The 25,311-nt window shown below is 43.9% G+C and overlaps 1 protein-coding gene across 1 annotated transcript in view; it reads left to right on the top strand.

The window, feature by feature from the left end:
• Positions 1 to 25,311, top strand: part of KAT14 (lysine acetyltransferase 14) — a 40,351-nt gene that overhangs the window by 4,006 nt on the left and 11,034 nt on the right. Inside the window, exons 3-6 of the mRNA XM_007461783.1 lie at positions 3,488 to 3,609; positions 18,399 to 18,580; positions 20,146 to 20,565; positions 20,680 to 21,245. Of these exons, the coding sequence (XP_007461845.1) occupies positions 3,488 to 3,609; positions 18,399 to 18,580; positions 20,146 to 20,565; positions 20,680 to 21,245 (1,290 nt within the window). The remainder of the gene's footprint in view (positions 1 to 3,487; positions 3,610 to 18,398; positions 18,581 to 20,145; positions 20,566 to 20,679; positions 21,246 to 25,311) is intronic.

Genomic DNA, 25,311 nt, shown 5'->3' with positions numbered 1-25,311 from the left:
TCCTCCCGGACCGGGGCACGAACCCGCGTCCCCTGCACCGGCAGGCGGACTCTCAACCACTGCGCCACCCGGGAAGCCCGGGATTTTTTTTTTTAAAGTGTGCATGGGATGCTGTGTCTAGGCAAGTTCAGATTAATATTAGTAGATTATTCTGATGTTTGCACACGTAGGCAGATTTGCATTTGGCCTGCAGGTAGCTTCTCATAAAATTGTAAAATGGAAGAAGAGCAAATGTATGTAATTTGTTACTTTTAAGACTATGAGTTTTCTGTGGAGATTGTTTTTAAAAGAAAAAGTGGCTTTTGATTATATTGCTCAATATATTGTCAGTATTGGCTCAATTTGCTTTTTTTTTGCGGTACGCGGGCCTGTCACTGTCGTGGCCTCTCCCGTTGCGGAGCATAGGCTCCGGACACGCAGGCTCAGCGGCCATGGCTCACGGGCCCAGCCGCTCTGCGGCATGTGGGATCTTCCCGGACCGGGGCATGAACCTGTGTCCCCTGCATCGGCAGGCGGACTCTCAACCACTGCGCCACCAGGGAAGCCCTCAATTTGCTTATTTAATCAGACTAACATCTCTTGAACATTATTTTTCATTTCCAAAAGACATATGGATAATAAATACCCTGGGATAATGAAGTGAAAACTGGGACTAGATACATCTGGTTCTTGGAAAAGTACTGACCATTGTTTCTAGGTGCATCTCTTTTTCTCCCTCTCTCTCCCTCTCTCCCTCTCTCTCCCTCTCTCCGTCTTTCTCCCTCTCTCCCTCTCTTCCTCCCCCTCTCCCTCCCCCTTTCCCTCTCCGTCTTTCTCCCTCTCTCCCTCTCTCCCTCCCTTCCTCCCTCTCTCTCTCCCTCTCTCTCCCTCTCTCTCCCTCCCCCTTTCTCTCTCCCTCTGTCTCTCTCTCTCATGCAGGAGCTAAAAGAGGATCCGTTGGTCTGGAGTAGACTCTATTGATGTCATATTCCAATTGGAATGTGGGTTTTCTGCTGTTTTAAATCTTAAACTTTGTTGATTTATCAAAATAAGAAGTAGAAATGCTTGTTTATATTACAAAATGCCAACAGTAATGAGGTGACTAATAGGCTCCTTCCACACACTTTCTGTGTCCTCCTCCTTGGTGACGTGTGAACAACAGTCTGAAAAGTAGGGAAGCTATCAAGTAGGGTAGTTTTTACATTCTTGTCGTAGACACGCTCATTATCTTTCTACATGCTCTTCAGTAGATACTTGGGAGGTGCCCACTGGGCTGTGCCAGCCTGAGCAAGGCCTTGGAGCTGTGCTGGTTCCCAAGGCCAGCCTGTTACTATGAGCTTGGGCTGGTGGTGTAAGAGCGGAAACGCAACTGGGATTCGTTCTTTAAGATTACAAATTCCAGAAGAGGGGGAAAACCATGTCCTTCATGATTGGATTTTTAGTTTGCTCAGTAAATTTGGTGATAATAGGAAAAGTTATTTGCAAGTAAGTATGTGAATTTTAACTTTCTAAAGTCATGAAATGTTTCCAAAAACAAAGTACCGGAAATGAAACAACACACTTGTGTCTGTGCCACGGAGATTAACAGTGAATACACGTTTCCAGGTTACTCTAGGAGTCTGAGTGGGTAGAATAGCTCATTCCATCCTTTTCTTAAGGTATTTCTTGAGCAATAGCTTTCTTAAATTGTAGTAAAATATATGTAACAGGGCTTCCCTGGTGGCGCAGTGGTTAAGAATTAGCCTGCCAATGCAGGGGGCATGGGTTTGAGCCCTGGTCCGGGAAGATCCCACATGCTGCGGAGCAACTAAGCCTATCACAACTACTGAGCCTGCACTCTAGAGCCCGCGAGCCACTACTACTGAGCCCACGTGCTACAACTACTGAAGCCCGCGCGCCTAGAGCCTGTGCGGGCTTCAGTAGAGAAGCCACCACAATGAGAAGCCAACGCACCTCAGCGAAGAGTAGCTCCCACTTGCCGCAACTAGAGGAAGCCTGTGCACAGCAACAAAGACACAATACAGCCAAAAAGAAATTAATAAATTTATAAAAATGTGTATATACATAACAAAGCATACCCTTTCCACCGTCTTTAAGCATACAGTTCAGTGGCATTAAGCACATTGACATTGTTTTGCAACCATTACCACCATCATCTCCAGAAAGTGCTCATCTCCCCAAAGTGAAATCCTGTGTCTGTTAAACAACGACTCCCTGTGAACAATAACTTTAAAGGGAGAGGTTTGTTGGCTGATGCAGACCCGATGCAAAAATGAGTGGAACGATTTGAAAAGTCTGTTCATGGGGTTAATTGGCAGACTGTCTGCAAATTTTACAAGTTTAAGGATGGGGGAAGTTGAGACTTGGTAGGAGCATCAGAATCACCAGGCCCCTTTGAGGGTGTGGTTGTAGGTCTCCCTGTTGGGCCATCGGGATTTGGGGCTGTGAACATCGATGTCGGGGAGCGTGAACTGCAGTCTGTTAGACCCTGTACAGCTTTTGGCTGCTCCTCATGGAAAGAAGAGTTACGGAAGGATTCTTTTCTTAGGTTCTGTCCCCTTTTCAATTGTGCTGGCCCCAAATTAATCATTATTTTTATTAGGTTGAAAACATGGTTTTGAATAGCATGTGTAGTTTCTTGTCCATTTATGATTACAAAATTGCATTTAGATGCGAAGAGAAATGTCTAATAGGATAATCACTGAAAATGTTAAAAGATTATTTCTTGATGCTGGATTTAAAATGATTTTTACTTCCTTTGCTCTTTTAGTGAAGTCTTTTACAGTGAGACTGTGTTATTCATATTTCTGCAAAGTACTTTCCCATTTGGGGCTGTGAATTCATTATCTGTTAAATACGAAGTTAGATTAGATGTGGAGCTGGGGGTGTCCTCCTCTCTGAGGATGGGCCAGGCAGCCAGGCCTTTCAGGTCCCTGCCCCTTGTCTATTCTGATTTCATCTCAGGAACAGTTTCCACAGCTGAGAAAGGCTAAACCCAGAGTGGATGGTACCTCACGTTAACTTCAGCTCTGAAATTCCGAGAGTCTATTGTTTCTGCCCTCTAAAGAGCTTAGAAAAGTATATGTGCAGGGGTGATGCTTGGAATATTTAGTAAAGGTCAGCACCGTCCGTCAGAAATGCCGGCTGGAGCAGGCCCTGGGGCCTCCTGATGCCATTGGTTGACACGGTGTTTAGCTGCCTTTGAGTGGTGGAGGGGGACTGGGATGGGGGCTGCTTAGGGCGGTAGTTACTCATCACCAGTTCAGCCACACAGCAGCCTTGCACATGTCACATGGGAGGAACAAGTGCACGTGATTAAGGGGAACAGTGATGCTCATCTATGGAAAGCGAAAAGGAAGTAGAATTCTATCCTGAGAATATTCCAAGATATTATCCTTCCTTTTCCCCCCTCTATTCATACTCAGAGTATAAAACAGCACACCTTCCCCACTGAAGTTTACCATACCTGTTTGTGCTTTTCTCCCAGCCTATTCTGCTTCTATTTCAGGTGGTCATGCTGGCAATGTACAACTTGTCCCTGGAAGGTAGTGGGCGTCAGGGCTATTTCCGGTGGAAAGAAGACATCTGCGCTTTCATTGAGAAACATTGGACTTTTTTGCTTGGGAATAGGTAATGTGATTGTTTTAAAATCTTGTCCTTGAATGAAGATGTAAAGAATAAAGTATATGAGACTTGAGACAGCCTAATGCAGGCCTTTAGAGAATTAGAGTAATTACTTGTGGCAGTTACTGAGAATTTTTAATCCAGAAAATGTTGTTACTTTAAGTTAAAAATTGAAGTAGAAGTTTACGTAATTACAAGGGAAGGTTTCCATACTTCTTACCCTACTTTCAGAGGAAACTGTTGGTTTCTACTGAGCAGGAAGACAGTTGAACAGATTCTTAGAATGTTAAAAAATAGAGACTTTGATTAAATGAGGCAGTTTAATAGTTGGATAGGTGACTAATTTGAGGATAGAGGAATATTATGTCCTTTTAAAATCAGTGCCTTATAGGAGGTCAGAAGAAGAGAAATGACGGCAGTTATTGACTGCACTCATTTAAGTTGCTCTTGGTTAATTATTAGTATTTGTGTTTATTAACTCTGGGAGGTAGAAATCGTTGTATACTATTCGGTATTCACAGTGCTTGGCCAAGTCTGGGCACATTAACACGCATATGGTTTATTCCTTTGATACTCTTTTCATCATGATGCTTTGACTTTGCTGCTGAGTGCTTATCCTCCGTGACCCCTCCTTGGTTCATCGGACTTACGGGTGCTGGGGCACAGACATACACACCAGATGTTTTAACTAAGGGTCCATGTGCATCTAGCAAGATTTTTATTGCTATTAGAGGTTAGCAAGTTTGCAGTTGCATTGGCGGATTGTTTGAGGTTCTTTCTTTTTTTAAAAAAAAAATTTATTTATTTGGCTGTGCTGGATCTTCGTTGCGGCATGCGGGCTCTTAGTTGTGGTATGTGGGATCTAGTTCCCTAACCAGGGATTGAACCCAGGCCCACTGCATTGGGAGCATGGAGTTTTAACCACTGGACCACTAGGGAAGTGGTGTTTGAAATTCTGATTGTTAGTTGCCTTCTGAAGTCCTGTGTGAGATTCATAAATCCTGCATAACTGGGTCGGTGTGGACACGATAAAGGTCAGAGCAGGGAGTTTGTGCTTGTCCTCACTCGGAACTCCTTGCAGCCCGTTTTCTCGGGTGCTGAGAAGTCACAGCTCTGCCAGAGTTGCTGAGGAATCATGGAGGGGTGACCTTCTGCAGGCTGCTGTGAGGGAAAAATAGAATTGAAAAATAGAACTAAGAAAAGAATTGACAGCATAACTGGTTCTTTTTCTTAAAGAAATGAAATCTGTTGTCTTAGTTTAATGATTTAGCTCTATTTATGGAACTTAATACACCCCATTTATAAGGGACAAGGAAGGGAAAAAAACTGATAAAATTAGATCTTGGAAGGTTTTCATGATCTTTCAGTGCTGTTCTGCCTGGTGGATTGTCTTCTGGAGGAAGTTGGATTTAAATTGCCTGTTTTAAGCAAGTTGGCATATTTTAGCAGCAGGTGCTCAGTTTCATTTGTTCATTTCTAGAGCGTGTTCTGAGGCATCAGCTGAGGCTTTTTTTCTTTTCCATACTTCTACTGAAAGACATTAATTACTCTCCAGCTTCTTGTAATTTAACCATTAAACTAGTGGTTTTGGCCATATTAGTGTATCACTTGAATTATCGTTTACTTATTTAAATCAAGTCACTGAAAAAAAAAGAAACTTCACACCACCATGGTAAGTGGAAGACCCATATCACTTACATAAATAGAATGAAACTGTAAAAATAAGTGCACTAAAAATAAAGCAATGCTATTGACTTGTAGCTAGATCCCATGACCTGTAAAGGCAATCTGAAACCCTCTTTCCTTTTTTTTATCATATGATCCTATCTATATATTTTTTTCATCCAGGTGTATTGATATGTAATCGACATACAGCACTGTATGAGTTTAAGGTGTACAGCATAATGATTTGACTTACATACATCATGAAATGATGACCACAAAGTTTAATGAACATCCATCATCTCATATAGATATAAAATTAAATAAATAGAAAAAAGATTGTTTTTCCTGTGATAAGACCTCTTAGGATTTACTCTCAACAGCTTTCCTGTGTAACATTCAGCAGTGTTAATTATATTTATCACGTTGTACAGTACATCCCTAGTACTTATTTATCTTATAATTGGAAGTTTATCCCCCCCACCACTGGAAAATCTGATGTCTTTTTCTATGAGTTTGTTTTTGAAGTATAATTGGTCTACAACACTACATTAGTTCCTGTTACACAACATAGTGATTCAGTATTTCCATACATTTCAAACTGATCACTACGTTACGTCTAGTTACCATACGTCACCATACAAAGATACTACGTAATTATTGACTGTTTTTCCCCACACTGTACATTTCATACCTGTGACTTATTTATTTTGCAACTGGAAGTTTGTACTTCTTAATTTCCCTCACCTATTTCTCCCCTCTCCCCACCCTCCTCCCCTCTTGCAAGCACCTGTTTGTTCTCTGTATCTGTGACTGTTGCTGTTTTGTTGTTTCTTCATTTGTTTTGTTTTTCAGCTTCCACATATAAGTGAAATCATACAGTATTTGTCTTTCTCTGACTTATTTCACATAATACCCTTAGCGTAATACCCTCTAGGTCCATACATGTTGTCACAGATGGCAAGATTTCCTTCTTTTTTATAGCTGAATAATATCCAATTGTGTATGTGTGTGTATCACATCTTTTTTTTTTTCACATCTTTATTGGAGTATTATTGCTTTACAATGTTATGTTAGTTTCAGCTCTATAACAAAGTGAATCAGCTATATGTATACATATATCCCCATATCCCCTCCCTCTTGCATCTCCCTCCCACCCCTCTAGGTGGTCACAAAGCACTGAGCTGATCTCTCTGTTCTATGCAGCTGCTTCCTGCTAACTATCTATTTTACATTTGAGAATGTATGTATGTCAGTGCTACTCTCTTACTTCATCCCAGCTTCCCGTTCCCACTCCCCGTGTCCTCAAGTCCATTCTCTACGTCTGCGTCTTTATTCCTGTCCTGCCTCTAGGTTCATCAGAACCTTTTTTTTTTTTTTTTTGGATTCCATATATATGTGTTAGCATACAGTATTTGTTTTTCTCTTTCTGACTTACTTCACTCTATATGACAAACTCTAGGTCCATCCACCTCACTACAAATAACTCAGTTTCATTTCTTTTTATGGCTGAGTAATATTCCATTGTATATATGTGCCACATCTTCTCTATCCATTTATCTGTCAGTGGACATTTAGGTTGCTTCCATGTCCTGGCTACTGTAAATAGTGCTGCAGTGAACTTTGTGATACATGACTCTTTTTGAATTACGGTTTTCTCAGGGTATATGCCCAGTAGTGGGATGGCTGGGTCATATGGTAGTTCTACTTTTAGTTTTCTAAGGAACCTCCATACTGTTCTCCATAGTGGTTGTATCAATTTACATTCCCACCAACAGTGCAGGAGGGTTCTGTTTCCTCCACACCCTCTCCAGCATTTATTGTTTGTAGATTTTTTGGTGATGGCCATTCTTACCCCTGTGAGGTGATACCTTATTGTAGTTTTGATTTGCATTTCTCTAATGATTAGTGATGTTGAGCGTCCTTTCATGTGTTTGTTGGCAATCTGTATATCTTCTTTGGAGAAATGTCTGTTTAGATCTTCTGCCTATTTTTGGATTGGGTTGTTTGTTTTTTTGATATTGACTTGCATGAGCTGCTTGTATATTTTGGAGGTTAATCCTTTGTCAGTTGCTTCGTTTGCAATTATTTTCTCCCATTCTGAGGGTTGTCTTTTGGTCTTGTTTATGGTTTCCTTTGCTGTGCAAAAGCTTTTAAGTTTCATTAGGTCCCATTTGTTTGTTTTTATTTCTATTTCTCTAGGAGGTGGGTCAAAAAGGATCTTGCTGTGATTTATGTCAAAGAGTGTTCTTCCTATGTTTTCCTCTAAGAGTTTTTTTTTTTAATTAATTAATTTATTTTTGGCTGTGTTGGGTCTTTGTTACTGCGTGTGGGCTTTCTCTGGTTGCAGCGAGAGGGGGCTACACTTCATTGCAGTGCATGGGCTTGTCATTTCAGTGGCTTCTCTTGTTGAGCACGGGCTCTAGGGTGTGTGGGCTTCAGTAGTTGTGGCATGTGGGCTCAGTAGTTGTGGCTCGCGGGCTGTAGGGTGCAGGCTCAGTAGTTGTGGCGCACAGGCTTAGTTGCTCCATGGCATGTGGGATCTTCCTGACCAGGGCTCGAACCCATGTCTCCTGCATTGGCAGGTGGATTCTTAACAACTGTGCCACCAGGGAAGTCCCCTTCTAAGAGTTTTTTTTACTGTCTGGCCATACATTTCGGTCTTTAATTCATTTTGAGTTTATTTTTGTGTATGGTGTTGGGAAGTGTTCTAATTTCATTCTTTTACATGTAGCTGTCCAGTTTTCCCAGCACCACTTACTGAAGAGGCTGTCTTTTCGCCATTGTATATTCTTGCCTCCTTTATCAAAGATAAGATGACCATAGGTGCGTGGGTGTATCTTTGGGGTTTCTATCCTGTTCCATTGATCTATATTTCTGTTTTTGTGCCAGTACCATACTGTCTTGATTACTGTAGCTTTGTAGTATAGTCTGAAGTCAGGGAGGCTGATTCCTCCAGCTCTGTTTTTCTTTCTCAAGATTGCTTTGGCCGTTTGGAGTCTTTTGTATTTCCATACAAATTGTAAAAATTTTTTGTTCTAGTTCTGTGAAAAATACCATTGGTAGTTTGATAGGGATTGCACTGAATCTGTAGATTGCTTTGGGCTGTATAGTCATTTTCACAGCGTTGATTCTTCCAATCCAAGAACGTGGTATATCTCTCCATCTGTTTGTATTGTTTTTGATTTCTTTTATCAGTGTCTTATAGTTTTCTGCATACAGGCCTTTCTCCTTAGGTAGGTTTATTCCTAGGTATTTTATTCTTTTTGTTGCAATGGTAAGTGGGAGTGTTTCCTTAATTTCTCTCTCAAATTTTTCATTGTTAGTGTATAGGAATGTGAGAGATTTCTGTGCATTAATTTTGTATCCTGCTACTTTACCAAATTCATTGATTAGCTCTAGTAGTTTTCTGGTAGTATCTTTAGGATTCTCTATGTATAGTATCATGTTATCTACAAACAGTGACAGTTTTACTTCTTTTCCAATTTGTATTCCTTTTATTTCTTTTTTTTTTCTCTGATTGCCATGGCTAAAGTTTCCAAAACTATGTTGAATAATAGTGGTGAGAATGGACATCCTTGTCTTGTTCCTGATCTCAGAGGAAATGGTCTCAGTTTTTCACCATTGAGAACGGTGTTGGCTGTGGGTCTGTCATATATGGCCTTTATTATGTTGAGATAGATTCCCTCTGTGCCCACTGTCTGGAGAGTTTTTATCATAAATGGGTGTTGAATTTTGTCGAAAGCTTTTTCTGCATCTATTGAGATGATCATATGGTTTTTCTCCTTCAGTATGTTAATGTGGTGTGTCACATTGTTTAATTTGTGTATACTGAAGAATCCTTGCATTCCAGGGATAAACCCCACTTGATCATGCTGTATGATCCTTTTAATGTGCTGTTGGACTCTATTGGCTAGTATTTTGCTGAGGAGCTTTGCATCTATGTTCATCAGTGATATTGGCCTGTAGTTTTCTTTTTTTGTGACATCTTTGTATGGTTTTGGTATCAGGGTGATGGTGGCCTAGTAGAATGAGTTTGGGAGTGTTCCTCCCTCTGCTATATTTTAGAAGAGTTTGAGAAGGATAGGTGTTAGCTCTTCTCTAAATGTTTGATAGAATTCGCCTGTGAAGCCGTCTGGTCCTGGACTTTTCTTTGTTGGAAGATTTTTAATCCCAGTTTCAATTTCAGTGCTTGTGATTGGTCTGCTCATATTTTCTATTTCTTCCTGGTTCAGTCTTGGAAGGTTGTACTTTTCTAAGAATTTGTCCATTTCTTCCAGGTTGTCTATTTTATTGGCATATAATATAGTTGCTTGTGGTAATCTCTCATGATCCTTTGTATTTCTGCAGTGTCAGTTGTTACTTCTCCTTTTTCATTCTAATTCTGTTGATTTGCTTCTTCTCCCTTTTTTTCTTGATGAGTCTGGCTAATGGTTTATCAATATTTCGTTTATTTTCTCAAAGAAGCAGCTTTTAGTTTTATTGATCTTTGCTATTGTTTCCTTCATTTCTTTTTCATTTATTTCTGATCTGATCTTTATGATTTCTTTCCTTCTGCTAACTTTGGGGGGTTTTTGTTCTTAGTCTCTAATTGTTTTAGGAGTAAGGTTAGGTTGTTTATTTGAGAGTTTTCTTGTTTCTTCAGGTAGGATTGTATTGCTATAAACTTCCCTCTTAGAACTGCTTTTGCTGCATCCCATAGGTTTTGGGTCATCGTGTTTTCATTGTCACTTGTTTCTAGTTATTTTGAAACTTCCTCTTTGATTTCTTCAGTGATTCTTGGTTATTTAGTAGTGTATTGTTTAGCCTCCATGTGTTTGTATTTTTTACAGTTTTTTCCTATAATTGATATCTAGTCTCATAATGTTGTGGTTGGAAAAGATACCTGATACGATTTCAATTTTCTTAAATTTACCGAGGCTTGATTTGTGACCCAAGGTGTGATCTATCCTGGAGAACGTTTCATGTGCACTTGAGAAGAAAGTGTATTCTGTTGTTTTGGGGTGGAATGTCCTATAAATAACAATTAAAACCATCTGGTCTGATGTGTCATTTAAAGCTTGTGTTTCCTTACTTATTTTCATTTTGGATGATCTGTCCATTCGTGAAAGTGGGGTGTTAAAGGCCCCTACTATTATTGTGTTACTGTCGATTTCCCTTTTTATGGCTGTTAGCATTTGCCTTATGTATTTAGGTGCTCCTATGTTGGGTGCATAAATATTTACAATTGTTATATCTTCTTCTTGGATTGATCCCTTGATCATTTTGTAGTGTCCTTCTTTGTCTCTTGTCTTTATTTTAAAGTTTATTTTCTCTGATGTGAGTATTGCTATTCCAGCTTTCTTTTTTTTTTTGCGGTAGGTGGGCCTCTCACTACTGTGGCCTCTCCCATTGCGGAGCACAGGCTCCGGACGCGCAGGCTCAGCGGCCATGGCTCACGGGCCCAGCCGCTCTGCGGCATGTGGGATCTTCCCGGACCGGGGCACGAACCCATGTCCCCTGCATCGGCAGGCGGACTCTCAACCACTGCGCCACCAGGGAAGCCCACTCCAGCTTTCTTTTGATTTCCATTTGCCTGAAATATCTTTTTCTATCCCCTCATTTTCAGTCTGTACATGTCCCTAGGTCTGAAGTGGGTCTCTTTTAGGCATCATCTGTACGGGTCTTGTTTTTGTATCCATTCAGCCAATCTGTGTCTTTTGGTTGGAGCATTTAATCCATTTACATTTAAGGTAATTATCAATATGCATGTTCCTATTACCATTTTCTTAATTGTTTTGGGTTTGTTTTTGTAGGTCTGTTCCTTCTCTTGTATTTCCTGCCTAGAGAAGTTCCTTTAGCTTTTGTTGTAAAGCTGGTTTGGTGGTGCTGAATTCTCTTAACTTTTGCTTGTCTTAAAAGTTTTAATTTGTCCTTCAAATCTGAATGAGATCCTTGCTGGGTAGAGTAATCTTGGTTGTAGTTTTTTCCTTTTCATCACTTTAAACATGTCCTGCCACTCCCTTCTGGCTTGCAGAGTTTCTGCCGAAAGATCAGCTGTTAACCTTATGGGGATTCCCTTGTATGTTATTTGTTGCTTTTCCCTTGCTGCTTTTAATATTTTTTCTTTGTATTTAATTTTTGATAGTTTGATTAATATGTCTTTTGGCGTGTTTCCTGTATGGGACTCTGCGCTTCTTGGATTTGACTGACTATTTCCTTTGCCACGTTAGGGAAGTTTTCGACTATAACCTCTTCAGATGTTTTCTCAGACTCTTTCTTTTTCTCTTCTTCTTCTGGGACCTCTATAGTTCGAATGTTGGTGCATTTAATGTTTTCCCAGAGGGCTCTGAGAGTGTTCTCAATTCTTTTCATTCTTTTTCTTTATTCTGCTCTGCGGAAGTTATTTCCAGTATTCTCCATTCTTCTGCTTCAGTTTTTCTGCTATTGATTCCTTCTAGAGTATTTTTCATTTCATTTATTGTGTTGTTGATCATTGTTTGTTTGCTCTTTAGTTCTTCTAGATCTTTGTTAAACGTTTCTTGAATTTTCTCCATTCGATTTCCAAGATTTTTGGATCATCTTTACTATCATTACTCTGAATTCTTTTTCAGGTAGTCTGCCTATTTCCTCTTCATTTGTTTGATCTGGTGGGTTTTTACCTTGCTCCCTCATCTGCTGCATATTTCTCTGTTTTCTCATTTTGTTTAACTTACTGTGTTTGGGGTCTCCTTTTTGCAGGCTGCAGGTTCGTAGTTCGTCTTATTTCTGGCATCTGCCCCCATTGGGTGAGGTTGGTTCAGTGGCTTGGGTATGCTTCCTGGTGGGGTGGGACTGGTTCCTGTGTTCTGGTGGGTGGGGCTGGATCTTGTTGCTCTTTGGGCAGGGCCTCATCCGATGATGTGTTTTGGGGTGTCTATGAACTTAGTACGACTTTAGGCAGCCTCTCTTCTAATGGGTGGGGTTGTGTTCCTGTCTTGCTAGTTGTTTAGTATGGGGCATCCAGCACTGGAGCTGAGTCTTAGTGTTGAGACAGAGATCTCTGGGAGAGCTCTCTCCAATTAATATTACGTGGGGCCAGGAGTCTCCGGTGGTCCAGTGTCCTGGACTCGGCTCTCCCACCTCACAGGCTCAGGCCCAACACCCGGCCGAAGCACCAAGACCCTGCCAGCTTCACAGCACAGAAGAAAAGGAAGAAAGAAAAAAATAAAAAACAGAACCCCAAAACAAATGGTAAAAGCAAAACTAAACAGACAAGGGACTTCCCTCGTGGTGCAGTGGTTAAGAATCTGCCTGCCAGTACAGGGGACGTGGGTTCAATCCCTGGTCTGGGAAGATTCCACGTGCCACAGAGCAACTAAGCCTGTGCGCCACAAGTACTGAGCCTGCGCTCTAGAGCCCGCAAGCCACAACTACTGAGCTCACACCCAACAGCTACTGAAGCCCATGCCCCTAGAGCCCGTGCTCTGCAACAAGAGAAGCCACCATGTACTGCAATGAAGAGTAGCCCCTGCTCGCCACAACTAGAGAAAGCCCGCACACAGCAACAAAGACCCAACACAGCCAAAAAAATAAAAAATAACTAAACAGACAAAATCACACAAAGAAACATACACACACACACACACACACACACTCACACTCACACTCACAAAGAGAGAACAAAAAAAAAAGGAAGATAGGAACCAAACCAATAAACCCACGAATGAAAACAAGCACTAAAAACTAAACTAAGAGAAACAAAACACCAAAAACAAATCAAATGCAGAAAGCAAACCCCAAGACTGCAGTAGCTCCCAAAGTCCACCACCTCGTTTTTGGGAACATTTGTTGTCTCTTCATGCATGTATTCCACAGATGCAGGGTTTATCAAGCCGATTGAGGGGATTTACTCCACTGCTCCTGAGGCTGCATGGAGAAATTTCCCTTTCTCTTCTTTGTTCGCACAGCTCCTGGGGTTCAGCTTTGGTTTTGGTCCCACCTCTGCGTGTAGGCTGCCCCCAGGCCTCTGTTCCCTGCCCAGACGGGAGGCTGTTAAAGTAGTGGCTGACTAGGGCTCTCTTGCTCACTCAAGCCAGGGAGAGGGAGGGGTACAGTAGTCATAATTGGAACGTGGGGCGTGCCTGTGGCAGCAGAGACCAGCACGATATTACAACAGCCTGAGGCACGCCGTGTGCTCTCCCAGGGAAGTTGGCCCAGGATCACAGGACCCTGGCAGTGGCATGCTGCACAGGCTCCCGGGGGGGTATGGGTATTGACCTGCACTTGCACACAGGATTCTTGGTGGCAGTGGCGGCAGCGGTAGCGGTCCATGCCTATCTCTGGGGTGCGAGATGATAGCTGCAGCTTGCAACCATCTCTGGAGCTCACTTAGGTGGTGCTCTGCTGTCTGTGGGCACACAGAGCAAGAAGCCCTTCTTGTGCACTCTGAAATTATGATCTCTTGCCTCTCCGGCAGGTCCAGACTTTTTCCTGGTCTCCCTCCTGGCTAGCTGTGGCGCACTGGCCCCCTTCAGGTTGTCTTCACGCAGCCAACCCCAGTCCTCTCCCTGAGGTCTGACCTCCAAAGCCCAAGCCTCAACTCCCAGCTCCCACCCGCCCCGTTGGGTGAGCAGACAGGCGTCTCAGGCTGGTGAGTTCTGGTTGGCACCAATCCTCTGTGTGGAAATCTCTCTGCTTTGCCCTCTGCACCCCTGTTGCTGTGCTCTCCTCTGTGGCTTCGAAGCTACCCCCGTCCGCCACCCCCATTCTCCACCCGCGAAGGGGCTTCCTAGTATGTGGAAACTTTTCCTCATTCACAGCTCCCTCCCAGAGGCAAAGGTCCTCTCCCTATTCTTTTGTCTCTTGTTTTTTCTTTTGCCCTACCCAGGTATGTAGGGGTTTTCTTGGCTTTTGGGAAGTCTGATGTCTTCTGCCAGCATTCAGTTGGTGTTCTGTAGGAGTTGTTCCACATGTAATTGTTTTTTTGATGTATTTGTGGGGAGGAAGGTGATCTCCACGTCTTACTCCTCCACCACCTTGAAGGTCTCCCCCTCACATCTTCTTTATCCTTTTATCTATTGATGGGCACTTGGGTTGCTTCCGTGTCTTGGCTATTGTAAATAATGCTGCAGTGAACATAGGGGTGCATATATCTGTTCAAATTAGTGTTTTGTTTTCTTCGGGTAAGTACCCAGGAGTGGAATTGCTAGATCATATGGTAGTTCTGTTTTTAATTTTCTGAGGACCCTCCATTGGCTACACCAATTTACATTCCCACCAGTAGTGCACAAGGGTTCCCTTTTCTCTACATCCTCACCAATATTTGTTATTTGTTGTCTGTTTAATCATAGCCATTCTCACAGGTGTGAGGTGATAGCTCATTGTGATTTTGATTTGCATGTCCCTGATGATTAGTGATGCTGAGCCCCTTTTCATGTACCTGTTGGCCATCTGTATGTCTTATTTGGAAAAATGTCTTTTCAGATCTTCTGCCCATGTTTTAATCGGATTGTTCAGTTTTTTGATGTTGAACTGTATGAGTTTTTTGTGAGGCCTCTTTCTTGATCAAAAAGGGAGACTGTGTGTTAGTGAGAATTTAAAGCAACTAACTTTCTCCTTGATCTAACCAGAGGAGTGAAAGAGAATTAAAAATTACTCTGTGACTCCTTGGCACTCAGTTTCCTGCCTCAGTGCTGTCCTTCCCTTTGGGAACTCTGCTTTAAGCATCAATGATTGGAAAAGCCCTGAAACCACTCACCCGAGGTGGTCTCCAGTGCTCAGATGTGTCCATGTATGAAAACACAGACTCACTGCCTCCGCAATTAAACACTTCTCATAGCTGCTAAAGATTTACAGTCTGCTATCCATGGAGCATACTTTAAAATTCTTAATGTTAACCATTTCTCATTTGCCATAGGATCTGAGAGAATAGTATACTGTATAATGAAGTTTTAAATTTGAATACATTTTCTTTCAGATTTTATATGTCCTTAATATTTTATCAAGGTTTAAATGTATAAAGGTTTATTAAGGGCTAACCTAAATAACTTTATGTACCTATTGTAGAAGCAAGTTAAAAAGTACACAAAAGCTTAATTACTACAGTTTAATTGCTATTTTATATGTGGTCATTTAATCTGGTTTTACAGTGCTGACCTTGAATTGTTCCCAAAGTTATAATTTTGATTAGTGAAGAATAGTTTGAATATTTTTTCTGTTACCATATTTCATTGATTTTAAGATAAACAGTCTTTCACACTTTGACATCTCTGACAGCTGGTGGATACATCTTAGAAATGATGGTGTATCATAGCTTACTTGATAGCTAGTTTTCCTTGTACACAAAACGGTGTGTCTTAAAGTCAGTGGATCTTACGTTTGGTGAAATATGATAAAACACATTCATAGTATTTAAAATTAAAAATATTATACAGGCATATCTCAGAGATGTTGCATGTTCAGTTCCAGACTGCTGTTGTAAAGCAAATATCACAATAAAGTGAGTCACATGAATTTTTGATTTCCCACTGCATATAAAAGTTATGTTCACATTATACTGTAGTCTGTTAAGTATGCATAGCATTATTTTTAAAAAAACAGTGTACACACCTTAATTAAAAAATACTTGGGCTTCCCTGGGTCTCAGTGGTTAAGAATCCGCCTGCCAATGCAGGGGACATGGGTTCGAACCCTGGTCTGGGAAGATTCCACATGCTGCGGAGCAGCTAAGCCCGTGCACCACAACTACTGATCCTGTGCTCTAGAACTCACAAGCCGCAACTACTGAAGCCTGCACGCCTAGAGCCTGTGCTCTGCAACAAGAGAAGCCACCGCAATGAGTGCACCGCAACAAAGAATAGACCCCGCTCGCCGCAACTAGAGAAAGCCCACACACAGCAACAAAGACCCAACGCAGCCCAAAATAAAAAATAAATAAAAAAAAAAACTTTATTGCTAAAAGATGCTAACCATCGTCTGAACTTCAGCAAGTTGTAGGAGTAACATCAGAAGTCACCGATCACAGATCACCATAACAAATACAATAATAATGGCAAACTTTGAAATAATACAATATCTAAAATATGACACAGAGACATGAAGTGAGTAGATGTTTTTGGAAAAATGGCACCGATAGACTTGCTTGATTCAGGGTTACCACAAACCTTCAGTTTTTAAAAAACACAGTATCTGTGAAGTGCAGTAACATGAGCTATGCCTGTATGATGAGGGTTCTGGGAAGATGGCAGAGTAGGAAGCACCAGTAATCTGTCTGCCCACCTAGGTAGCAGTTGCATTGGCAGAATCCAGTGTAACTTTATTGGAACTCTGGAGTCAGCTGAAGGCTTGCAACTTCCAGAGGAACCCTTGGACCATAAATTACAATCAGTATTGGTCAGTTTTAACTGTGGCAGACAGCCATGCACATATTCCTGGAGCAGCTTACACGCAGTATGGGATCCGGGGTGGACACAAAGGATGCTGTCCTCCAAATACCATATCTGTGCTGATCACTGACTGCAGCTTCTGATCACAGAGGTGCTGATAAAGGCATGGGCGGCCTTTGCTGTTGCACCTCCTCCATTGTTGCAAGCCCCTTCCCGTCTGGCTGAGGTGACTTTAAAGGGACTTAGGGCTGGCACCTACCTCCCCACTTTCACTTTCCTCTTTGTCCCCTTTTTGGAGCCAGACGTTGAAGACTAAGACATTCAAAAGCAACCACATATACAGGGGAATTAGCCACCCTGCGTGTCCAGGGGGAGGCACAGGCTTAGACATGAGCTGAGAGGACCTTGAGTTTCTGCTCTGGCTGATCTTTGGCACAGAGACAGCCTGCAGCTGTCAAACACCGGTAAACCCCGGGGAGGGAGGAGAGTCTGGTGTCCAGACACAGTGTGAGAGTCAAATGTCCACTGTCAGCAAAACGCAAGGAACACAAGGAACAAGGGAAGTATTGCCCATTCAAAGGAAAAAAATAAACTAGCATCAGGGAAGCGATGTATGGACAAAACAGAAATATCAGTAAAGAGATAAGAAGTCCTGGAGCTGAAAAGTACAATAACTGAAATGGAAAGTTCACCAGAGGGATTCAAAGCCAAATAGGACAATGGGAAGAAAAGTGAACAGATGCCAAGGGACCTGTGGGACAGTGCTGGGCAGTGTAAGAAAGCAAGTGGGATGGGTTCGTTCTGGTCAGACTGCTGGGCAACAGGAGGGGGGCCTGGAAAGGTCGGAACGAGGTGAAACCTCGTTCTGCTCTGACCCAGAATGCTGGGGGTCATTCTCCTGTCTCAGATATGTGCTCATGCCTTTATAAAGTTTTTTTGTTTTTTGTGGGGTTCTTTTGGTTTGTCTGTATTTTTCTAGTACATCTCTGTTCCTAAGGATACTTTTTTTCCCTTGCCTCCCTAGCAGTATTTTTCATCTGTTAGACTGACTTTCTTATGAAAATATGTTCTTTAGGGTTTCTGGTCATTGATTTATGTTTTCAAGGTGGAAATAGAACAGTTTCCTTAAAAAAGCACTTTTACCAGGAACCTGAATAGTTGACATTTTACATATCATTTAAAATTTTTGTTGTATACACTGTTGTGTAGTTATTTTGAAACGCTTGCTGTATTTTGTGGGGGGGGGGGGGTTGGTCAGAGTTGGTAATTCCCCCAAGGTTCAACGCTGTGTTTGTGGGACATACCATATAGTTTTATTCCTACTCTACTATGCGAAGGCAGGTAGCAGACTGAGGGATGCATCCTCCTCCACGGGTAAAATGAACTGTTGACCAGGGCTAATGACTCTCCTGCTTTCTTTCCTGAGAGTTGTGTTTAACTCATACATAAAAGCAGCTCAAGTTAAATAAAATTAGCCTGTAGAACTCCATAATCATGGATAAGAAGTGTTTTATGAGCTTTGTTTGAATTAACTTCATTTAATTGCCACAGCAGTCTTGAACGTTCTATTCTAATTTTAAAGATGAAGAAACTGAGGCAGCTAGAAGGTGATGGAGCTGGGATTTGAAGCCACGCCAGAACCCCAAGCCTCTCCCTTATCCAGTGTGCTCTGTTCCTTCAAAGAGGGGAAGTTCCATAGCCTATCACAGACTTGGCGGCAGAGACTGCACTGTCTGTGTAAGGATAGAGTTGAAAAGCCAATAATTTTTAAATTCTTGGACTCTCCAGGAAAAAGACCTCCACCTGGTGGAGCACGGTGGCGGGCTGCCTTAGCGTGGGGAGCCCCATGTACTTCCGCTCGGGAGCCCAGGAATTTGGAGAACCGGGATGGTGGAAGCTCGTCCACAACAGGCCCCCTACCCTGAAACCCGAGGGAGAGAAGCTGTCCATCTCCACTCTGAAAGTGAAAGGTACTGTCGTGAGCTGAGAGGTGCCAGTGTAGACAATCTGCTTTGACCAGGCATGGAGGGAGCCCTTGCCTCCCCAGAGCTGCTCTGCCCCACAGTTTTGTTCTAACACAGTTTTTTATGCCATAAATAAATATTATACAAAAAATGTTTTATAACTGCCTAATCAAGTTCCCAGTTTAATAAATTTCCTTTAGTATCTGAAAGGTTCTCTATTTCCAATCTGTTTATTTATGGTTTTAATCTTTTTAGTATGGAAAATTTTAAATATACAAATGGGAAGTAATATAGTGAATTCCCTGGTACCTTTGTCTTCACTTCAGCAGTTAACACTGACAATCTTGGTTTTTGTTTGTTTGTTTTAAATATTTATTTATTTATTTGGCTGTGTTGGGTCTTAGTTGCGGGTCTTAGTTCCCCCTCAGCATGTGGGATCTTAGTTCCCCGACCAGGGATCAAACCCTCGTCCCCTGCATTGGAAGGCGGATTCTTAACCACTGGACCACCTGGGACGTCCCAATCTCATTTTATCTTGGCCCCTGGGTCCTTTCTCCCAACCCTCCACACATCCCCACCCTCGGATTATTTACAAGCAACTGCCAGGCATCAGCACTTCCTTCTTAAATATTTCATGATTTATCTCTTATCCATAAGGACTCTCTTTTGTCGCCTAACCATAATGCCATTTTCATACTTATAAAAAATTAACAGTAGCTCCTTATATCACACATTGATCTGATTTTTTTTATCTGAAAAGTTTTTAATGACCTTTTAAATTTTTAAAAATATAATTGGAAACAAATCTCATAGTATTGAAGGTGTAAAGTCTGAAAGTTCCCCACATGCCCACCCTGCCTGCAGCTTCACTCCAGCGGAGCCACTGCTGTCTCTTGTGAAGCTTTCAGAAGTCCTCTGCATATTGCAGCATTTTTTTTTTACTTAAAAAAACCCCATAAACTGATTCATACTGTATTACTTGTTCTCCATTTTTTCCCCACTTACCAGTATACATTGGCCATCTTCCCATGACGGCACATGCAGATCTACCCTATTTTCTTTTATTTCATTGCATCCCATTGAATGGCTATGTGATAATTTATTAAACCTTTACCCTATTGATGGACGTTTTGGTTATTTCTGTCCTTTTTTGGTATTTAAACAACACTATAATTACACACATTTGCCAATTTTTTGTGAGAAATTCCTGGAAATAGGTTGCTGTATCAAAGGGCATATTTATTCAAAATTTTAATCATATTGCCAAATTACCCTCCAAAAAGTTGTAATAAAATTTATGCCCTATCACAAAGGCATGAACTATCCATTTTCCCCCTACACTCTCTGAGCATTATCAAACTTTTAACGTTTACCAATTCCAGTAGGAGAAGGTGCAGAAGTGTTTACATTTGCATTATAATTCCTTTTTCCTGGTGAAGAGAAATCTAAATCTTAGTTTAGGGCATTCATTGAACATTTTTCTCTTTCAAACGTGGAAGCAGAGTCACAATAAGGTAGAAGCAGCAGGTAACGTTGAACAGCTGTTAAAAAATCTAGATATTCTTTTCCAGCAGCCTCGAAACCAACTTTAGATCCCATCATTACTGTCGAGGGACTTAGAAAGCGGGTGAGTCGGAATCCTGTGGAATCTGCCATGGAATTGAAAGAGAAAAGGTCTCGCACTCAGGAAGCGAAGGACATCCGGAGAGCCCAGAAAGAGGCGGCTGGCTTTCTTGACCGCAGCACCTCCTCGACGCCTGTGAAGTTCATCAGCCGAGGACGTAGGCCTGATGTGATTCTGGAAAAAGGAGAAGTGATCGACTTCTCGTCCCTGAGCTCCTCCGACCGCACCCCGCTGACAAGCCCATCTCCTTCCCCGTCTCTGGATTTCTCTGCCCCTGGGACCCCCGCCTCTCACTCAGCCACGCCCAGCCTGCTCTCAGAAGCCGATCTGATTCCAGACGTGATGCCGCCACAAGCCTTGTTTCACGGTAAGACGGCCCGTCCTCGGGTCTCTTGGGTTGTGTGTGGCCCTGATGGCAGTGTGTGCGCTGTCCCTGTGGGCGGCGGGTCTGCATTCCCCTCCTGCTTTCTGCTCTGCGCAGATGACGATGAGATGGAAGGCGACGGTGTCATCGACCCCGGGATGGAGTACATCCCGCCCCCTCCCGGCTCGGCCGCCTCGGGGCCGGGGGTTGGAGGCAGGAAGAAGGTCAGAGCCCCTGAGCAGATCAAGCAGGAGGTGGAGAGCGAGGAGGAGAAGCCCGACAGGATGGACCTCGACAGCGAGGACACAGACTCCAACACATCCTTGCAAGCAAGGGCTCGAGAGAAGAGGAAGCCTGTGCTGGAGAAGGACCGGAAGCCCAAAGGGCCCAGCTTCACCCCCGTGAGCATCTACGAGGAGAAGCTGCTCCTCAAGCGGCTGGAAGCCTGTCCTGGGGCCGTGGCCATGACCCCGGAGGCCCGGCGGCTGAAGCGGAAGCTGATTGTCCGGCAGGCGAAGAGGGACCGGGGGCTGCCGCTCTTTGACCTGGATCAGGTTGTGAATGCCGCGCTCCTGTTAGTGGACGGGATTTATGGGGCCAAAGAAGGAGTTTCCAGGCTTCCAGCTGGACAAGCCATGTACAGGACGACCTGTCAGGACTTCAGAATCCTTGACCGGTACCAGGTAAGTGTTGGCCTCACTCTCCAACTCCTGGGGCCGCAGCTCCAAGGAGCACGTGGGCATGTGGAAGAAAGCAGCAAGGGAGAGAGGTACAAAAATGGCTGGGCTGTATTTTTTTTTTTATTTGTCCAATATGAACATCCTTTCATACATCTGAGTTTGGATTTTTGTTTTCCTTTTGGGGATTCCAGAAGGAACCTAGATGTTTTCTTTGTATCTCTTAGCCCCTGAGGGTGGCTGTACATGGTTTGGGTCATGGCTTTGATGGACAGGTTTGTTGAGGACATACAGCATACTGGACACTAAGCTGAGCAGGAGTGAAGGCGTGTGGACATCTGTGTAGTTAGGTGACACCCTGTAGAAAGAGCAGCTGGGGTCAGTGTGTGTCAGCGTGGCCGGAGGATGCCTGTGTGTGAGCGCTCCCGGGAACAGTTGATTCCACCCAGAAATGTTTGGAATCCGCCTTCCCACGGCAGGAGCAAGACGGCTTCTCTCCTGTATCTTTGGTGGAGTTTGCTACTAACGATCCTTTAACTGGTTTTGCTAATCTGATGGCTGTAAAATGAAGCCTTGTTTTTTATTTACATTTCTTTGATGACAGGTGAAGTTTTTTCCTGTTTCCTAGTTGTTTGTGAATTGCCTGTTTGGACTCTTTGCACATTTTCCTATCTGCTTCTTTGGACACTAGTGGGGTCCGGTCTTTGTTGCCAGTGTTCTGATATTATCCAGTGATGATACCACATGTGGGGCTTTTCTTCCCTGGGGCTGGGCCTTTGCTCTGTGGGCCTTGCCATTTGAAACGCTCCTTTTTTTTTTTTTTTTTTTTTTTTTTGATGATACCACATGTGGGGCTTTTCTTCCCTGGGGCTGGGCCTTTGCTCTGTGGGCCTTGCCATTTGAAACCCTCCTTTTTTTTTTTTTTTTTTTTTTTTTAAATAATATTTATTTGGCTGCATTGGGTCTTAGTTGTGGCACGTGGGATCTTCTTTGCGACATGCAGGATCTTTAGTTATGGTATGCTTGATCTAGTTCCCTGACCAGGGATTGAACCCAGGCCCCCTGCATAGAGAGTGCAGAGTCGTAGCCACTGGACCACCAGGGAAGTCCCTGAAACGCTCCTTCTTGAGTTCTGGAATTTCCTAGCTTCTATTTTCTCTGGTTTGTCTCTTTAGAGCACCCCTGTTGTTTGGAAGTTGGATGCTCTAGACCAGAGATTTGCAAGCCTTTTCCGTAAAGGGTCAGATAGTGAGTAGCTGTGGCTTTGCAGGCCAGCCCTGCTGTGCAGTGTGAGAGCAGCGTACATGATACATGATGAATGGGCGTCGCTGTATGCCAATAACATGTATTTACAAAAGCAGGCTGAATTTGGCCTGTGGGGTCTGTAGTTGCCAAAGACCCTTGCTGTAGCTGGATCCCCTTAATTTTCTTTATTTCCCTATTTCCCAGCTTTCGTTTCCTGGGAAGTAGTAACCTGCCTGCCTGCATCCTAGAAGCCTCATAGGGAGCACCAGGAGCTGACCACGCTGTGGTTAAGCTTCACCTGAATTTCCCTGTTTTCAGGACAGAGCTTCCACCCTTGGCTTCCTCAGAATCTCTTTGGAGCCGCCAGAGCCTAGCCTGCCCCTGGAGGGAGGAGTCGTTTATGGATGTGAATGGCAGAGGTGTCATTGGAGCTTTAACCTCTTAACTAAAGAGACGCTCAGTCCATAGCCACCCTGCTCACCCTCAACTTCAGCGGGACCTGATGCCCCCGTTGCTCCGTTGTCCTGAGGCACCGGCTCTGGCCTGTCCTCACCACTGCCTTAGGTTTTGGCTCTGCTGGTCTTAGTCACTTGCCAGTTACTCATATGCTTTCATTGCTGTCATCTGCTCACCCCTTCTTTGTTCTCATAGGTTTGTCTTTTTAATCCTTATACTTAATTTTTAAAAGTATGAAATGCATCGTACCCATAGACGAATGCATAGAACATATGGATATAATTTAGAGGTTAATAAGATAAATAACTATGAATCTAGCTCCTGGGTTAAGACACGGCATTAAAAACACCTTAAAGATCTTTCTGGGCACTGCTTGCTCCCCCAGAGGGAGCCACTTTCCGACTTTCAGTGTTAATCATTCCTCTGCCTTTTTAACATCTTTATCCCTAAACAGTGTACTTTTAGTTGTTTGTTTGTTTGTTGTGAAAACTAAGTAGGAAGCACAGATGGAGCTGTGTAAGGAAATTGCTGCTATTAGATGAAGGCTTCCAGGAGAAGATAAGCTTGACGGGCTTTTTGGGTCACTGATGTAGATTGAATTGCGTCCCCAAAAGTGTATATTGAAGTCCTGGCCCCTGATGCCAGTGAATGTGACCTCATGTGGAGATAGGGCCTTTGCAGGTATAAGTAGTTAAGCTGAGGTCACACTGGAGTAGGTTGGGCCCTTAACCCAGTGTGACTTCTGTCCTTACGAGAGGAGAGACACACAGGAGACATGCCATGTGATGACTGAGGCAGCTTTTAGAGTGATGTGTCTGCAGAGCTAAGGGGCAGCAAGCCTTGCCAGCCACGCCAGAAGCCAAGAGAAGGACATGGAATAGATTGCCACCCAGAGCTTCTGAGAGACCACGGCCCTGCTGGCACCTTGATGGCTGGCTTCTGGCCTCCAGAACCATGAGAGAAGGAATACATACATTTCTGTTGTTTAAGGCCCCCTGTTTGTGCAGTGTTGATACGGCAGCCTCAGGAAACTTGTCCAGTCGTGTTCTGGCTTCAGCTGCCGTGACGTGACCCCTTCCTGGGGAAGTCGGTGGCTAAGGTCGTTAAGGAGTCCTGGGAGTCTGAGTATCAGTGGGCTGCAGTGTGTACCAGGGAGTGTGCCGAAATCTGGTTGGGGTGGGGGGTGGGTGGGTGTCTGTCCTGCGTCAGGGCTGCTGTGCTTCCCTCCAGCTTGTCAGAGGTCAGGGCGGTTATCTGTGGGGTAAGTGTCCTCCGCTGACCCAGGGAGCCCGTGGAGGGAGCAGGGGAGCCTCACATGCGTTGTGAACCAAGCTGAGCACAGACAAGCCTCCTCGGGTTTACAAGATGGTTCAGTGGGGCAGAGGCTTAGTGCCAGTAGCCTTAGGATGTCTGCCCCTTGAGTCACACTTGTCGCTCTGTTTTGGCCGCCATCGTGGTCCTGGCATTTCCCCTCGCCGGAGCCCCAGCTTCCCCTCTGCTGGATTGAACCCCCTGTTTCCTGCTCCCCATCTTTACCTTTTCACAGGTTTACTCCCTTCTTTAGTGAAGCACATCCTAGTGGCTTCCAGAGGAAAGCTGCCCGGGAAGTAAACTTTGAGACCTTGTGTGTCTGAAAGGCCTTGAACTTAGAGCCAGAATCCCCAGCTAGCGCTGGGTAAAGCTGAGTGCCAGCTTAACAGCAATACTGGAAGGAAGCCGGCAGTGGAGCAGTGCTTTCAGAGTCTTTGGGAAAACTAGGTTGAACCGGGAATTCTAGGCCAGTCAGTCCTCTGCCGAGGACCCCCAGTGTCACTTCCTTTAGACCCTTAGGCCAGTCAAAGTCCCTGTAGAAGACTCTTCAGTCTCGGGACCCTTGTGGCCGCCGGGAGAGGGGGGTCTCAGCCTTCAGCTGGTGCAGGCCTCGCGCCTCAGTGCCGCGTGAGCTGCCCGTCCAGAGCCTGGTTAGGCCTTCTGGAGATCTGGGCCCCAGACTCCTGTGGGGAGGGCAGCCACCTTGCGGGTGGGAGGGGGCTTGGAGGTTTGGGGCCTTCCTGCTCCGCCCACAGCTTTTACCTGCTCCTTAGTTTTTCCCAGTTCCAGAGGAACCTGGTGCTGCCACCTGCGTAATTTAGGAGGATTCTGCAGTACAGGTTGGGCCGGTTCTCACTTCACTGAAAGCCAGCTTGGGCTTTTGGCTTTAAATCTGCTACTTTGTGTCCATCTGCTTCCCAGTTACTTTGGTTTCTTCTCCTGATCTTTTTGTTCTTGCCTGCTTGCCCTTTTTTTTTTTTTTTTTTTTTTTTTGTGGTACGCGGGCCTCTCACTGCTGTGGCCTCTCCCGTTGCGGAGCACAGGCTTCGGACGCGCAGGC

The sequence above is a fragment of the Lipotes vexillifer genome, unplaced genomic scaffold (genome assembly GCF_000442215.2).
Source record: "Lipotes vexillifer unplaced genomic scaffold, Lipotes_vexillifer_v1.1 scaffold285, whole genome shotgun sequence".
NCBI lineage: Eukaryota > Metazoa > Chordata > Mammalia > Artiodactyla > Lipotidae > Lipotes > Lipotes vexillifer.
Note: the sequence above shows the minus strand (reverse complement) of the source record. Positions and strands in the feature narration are given on the sequence as shown.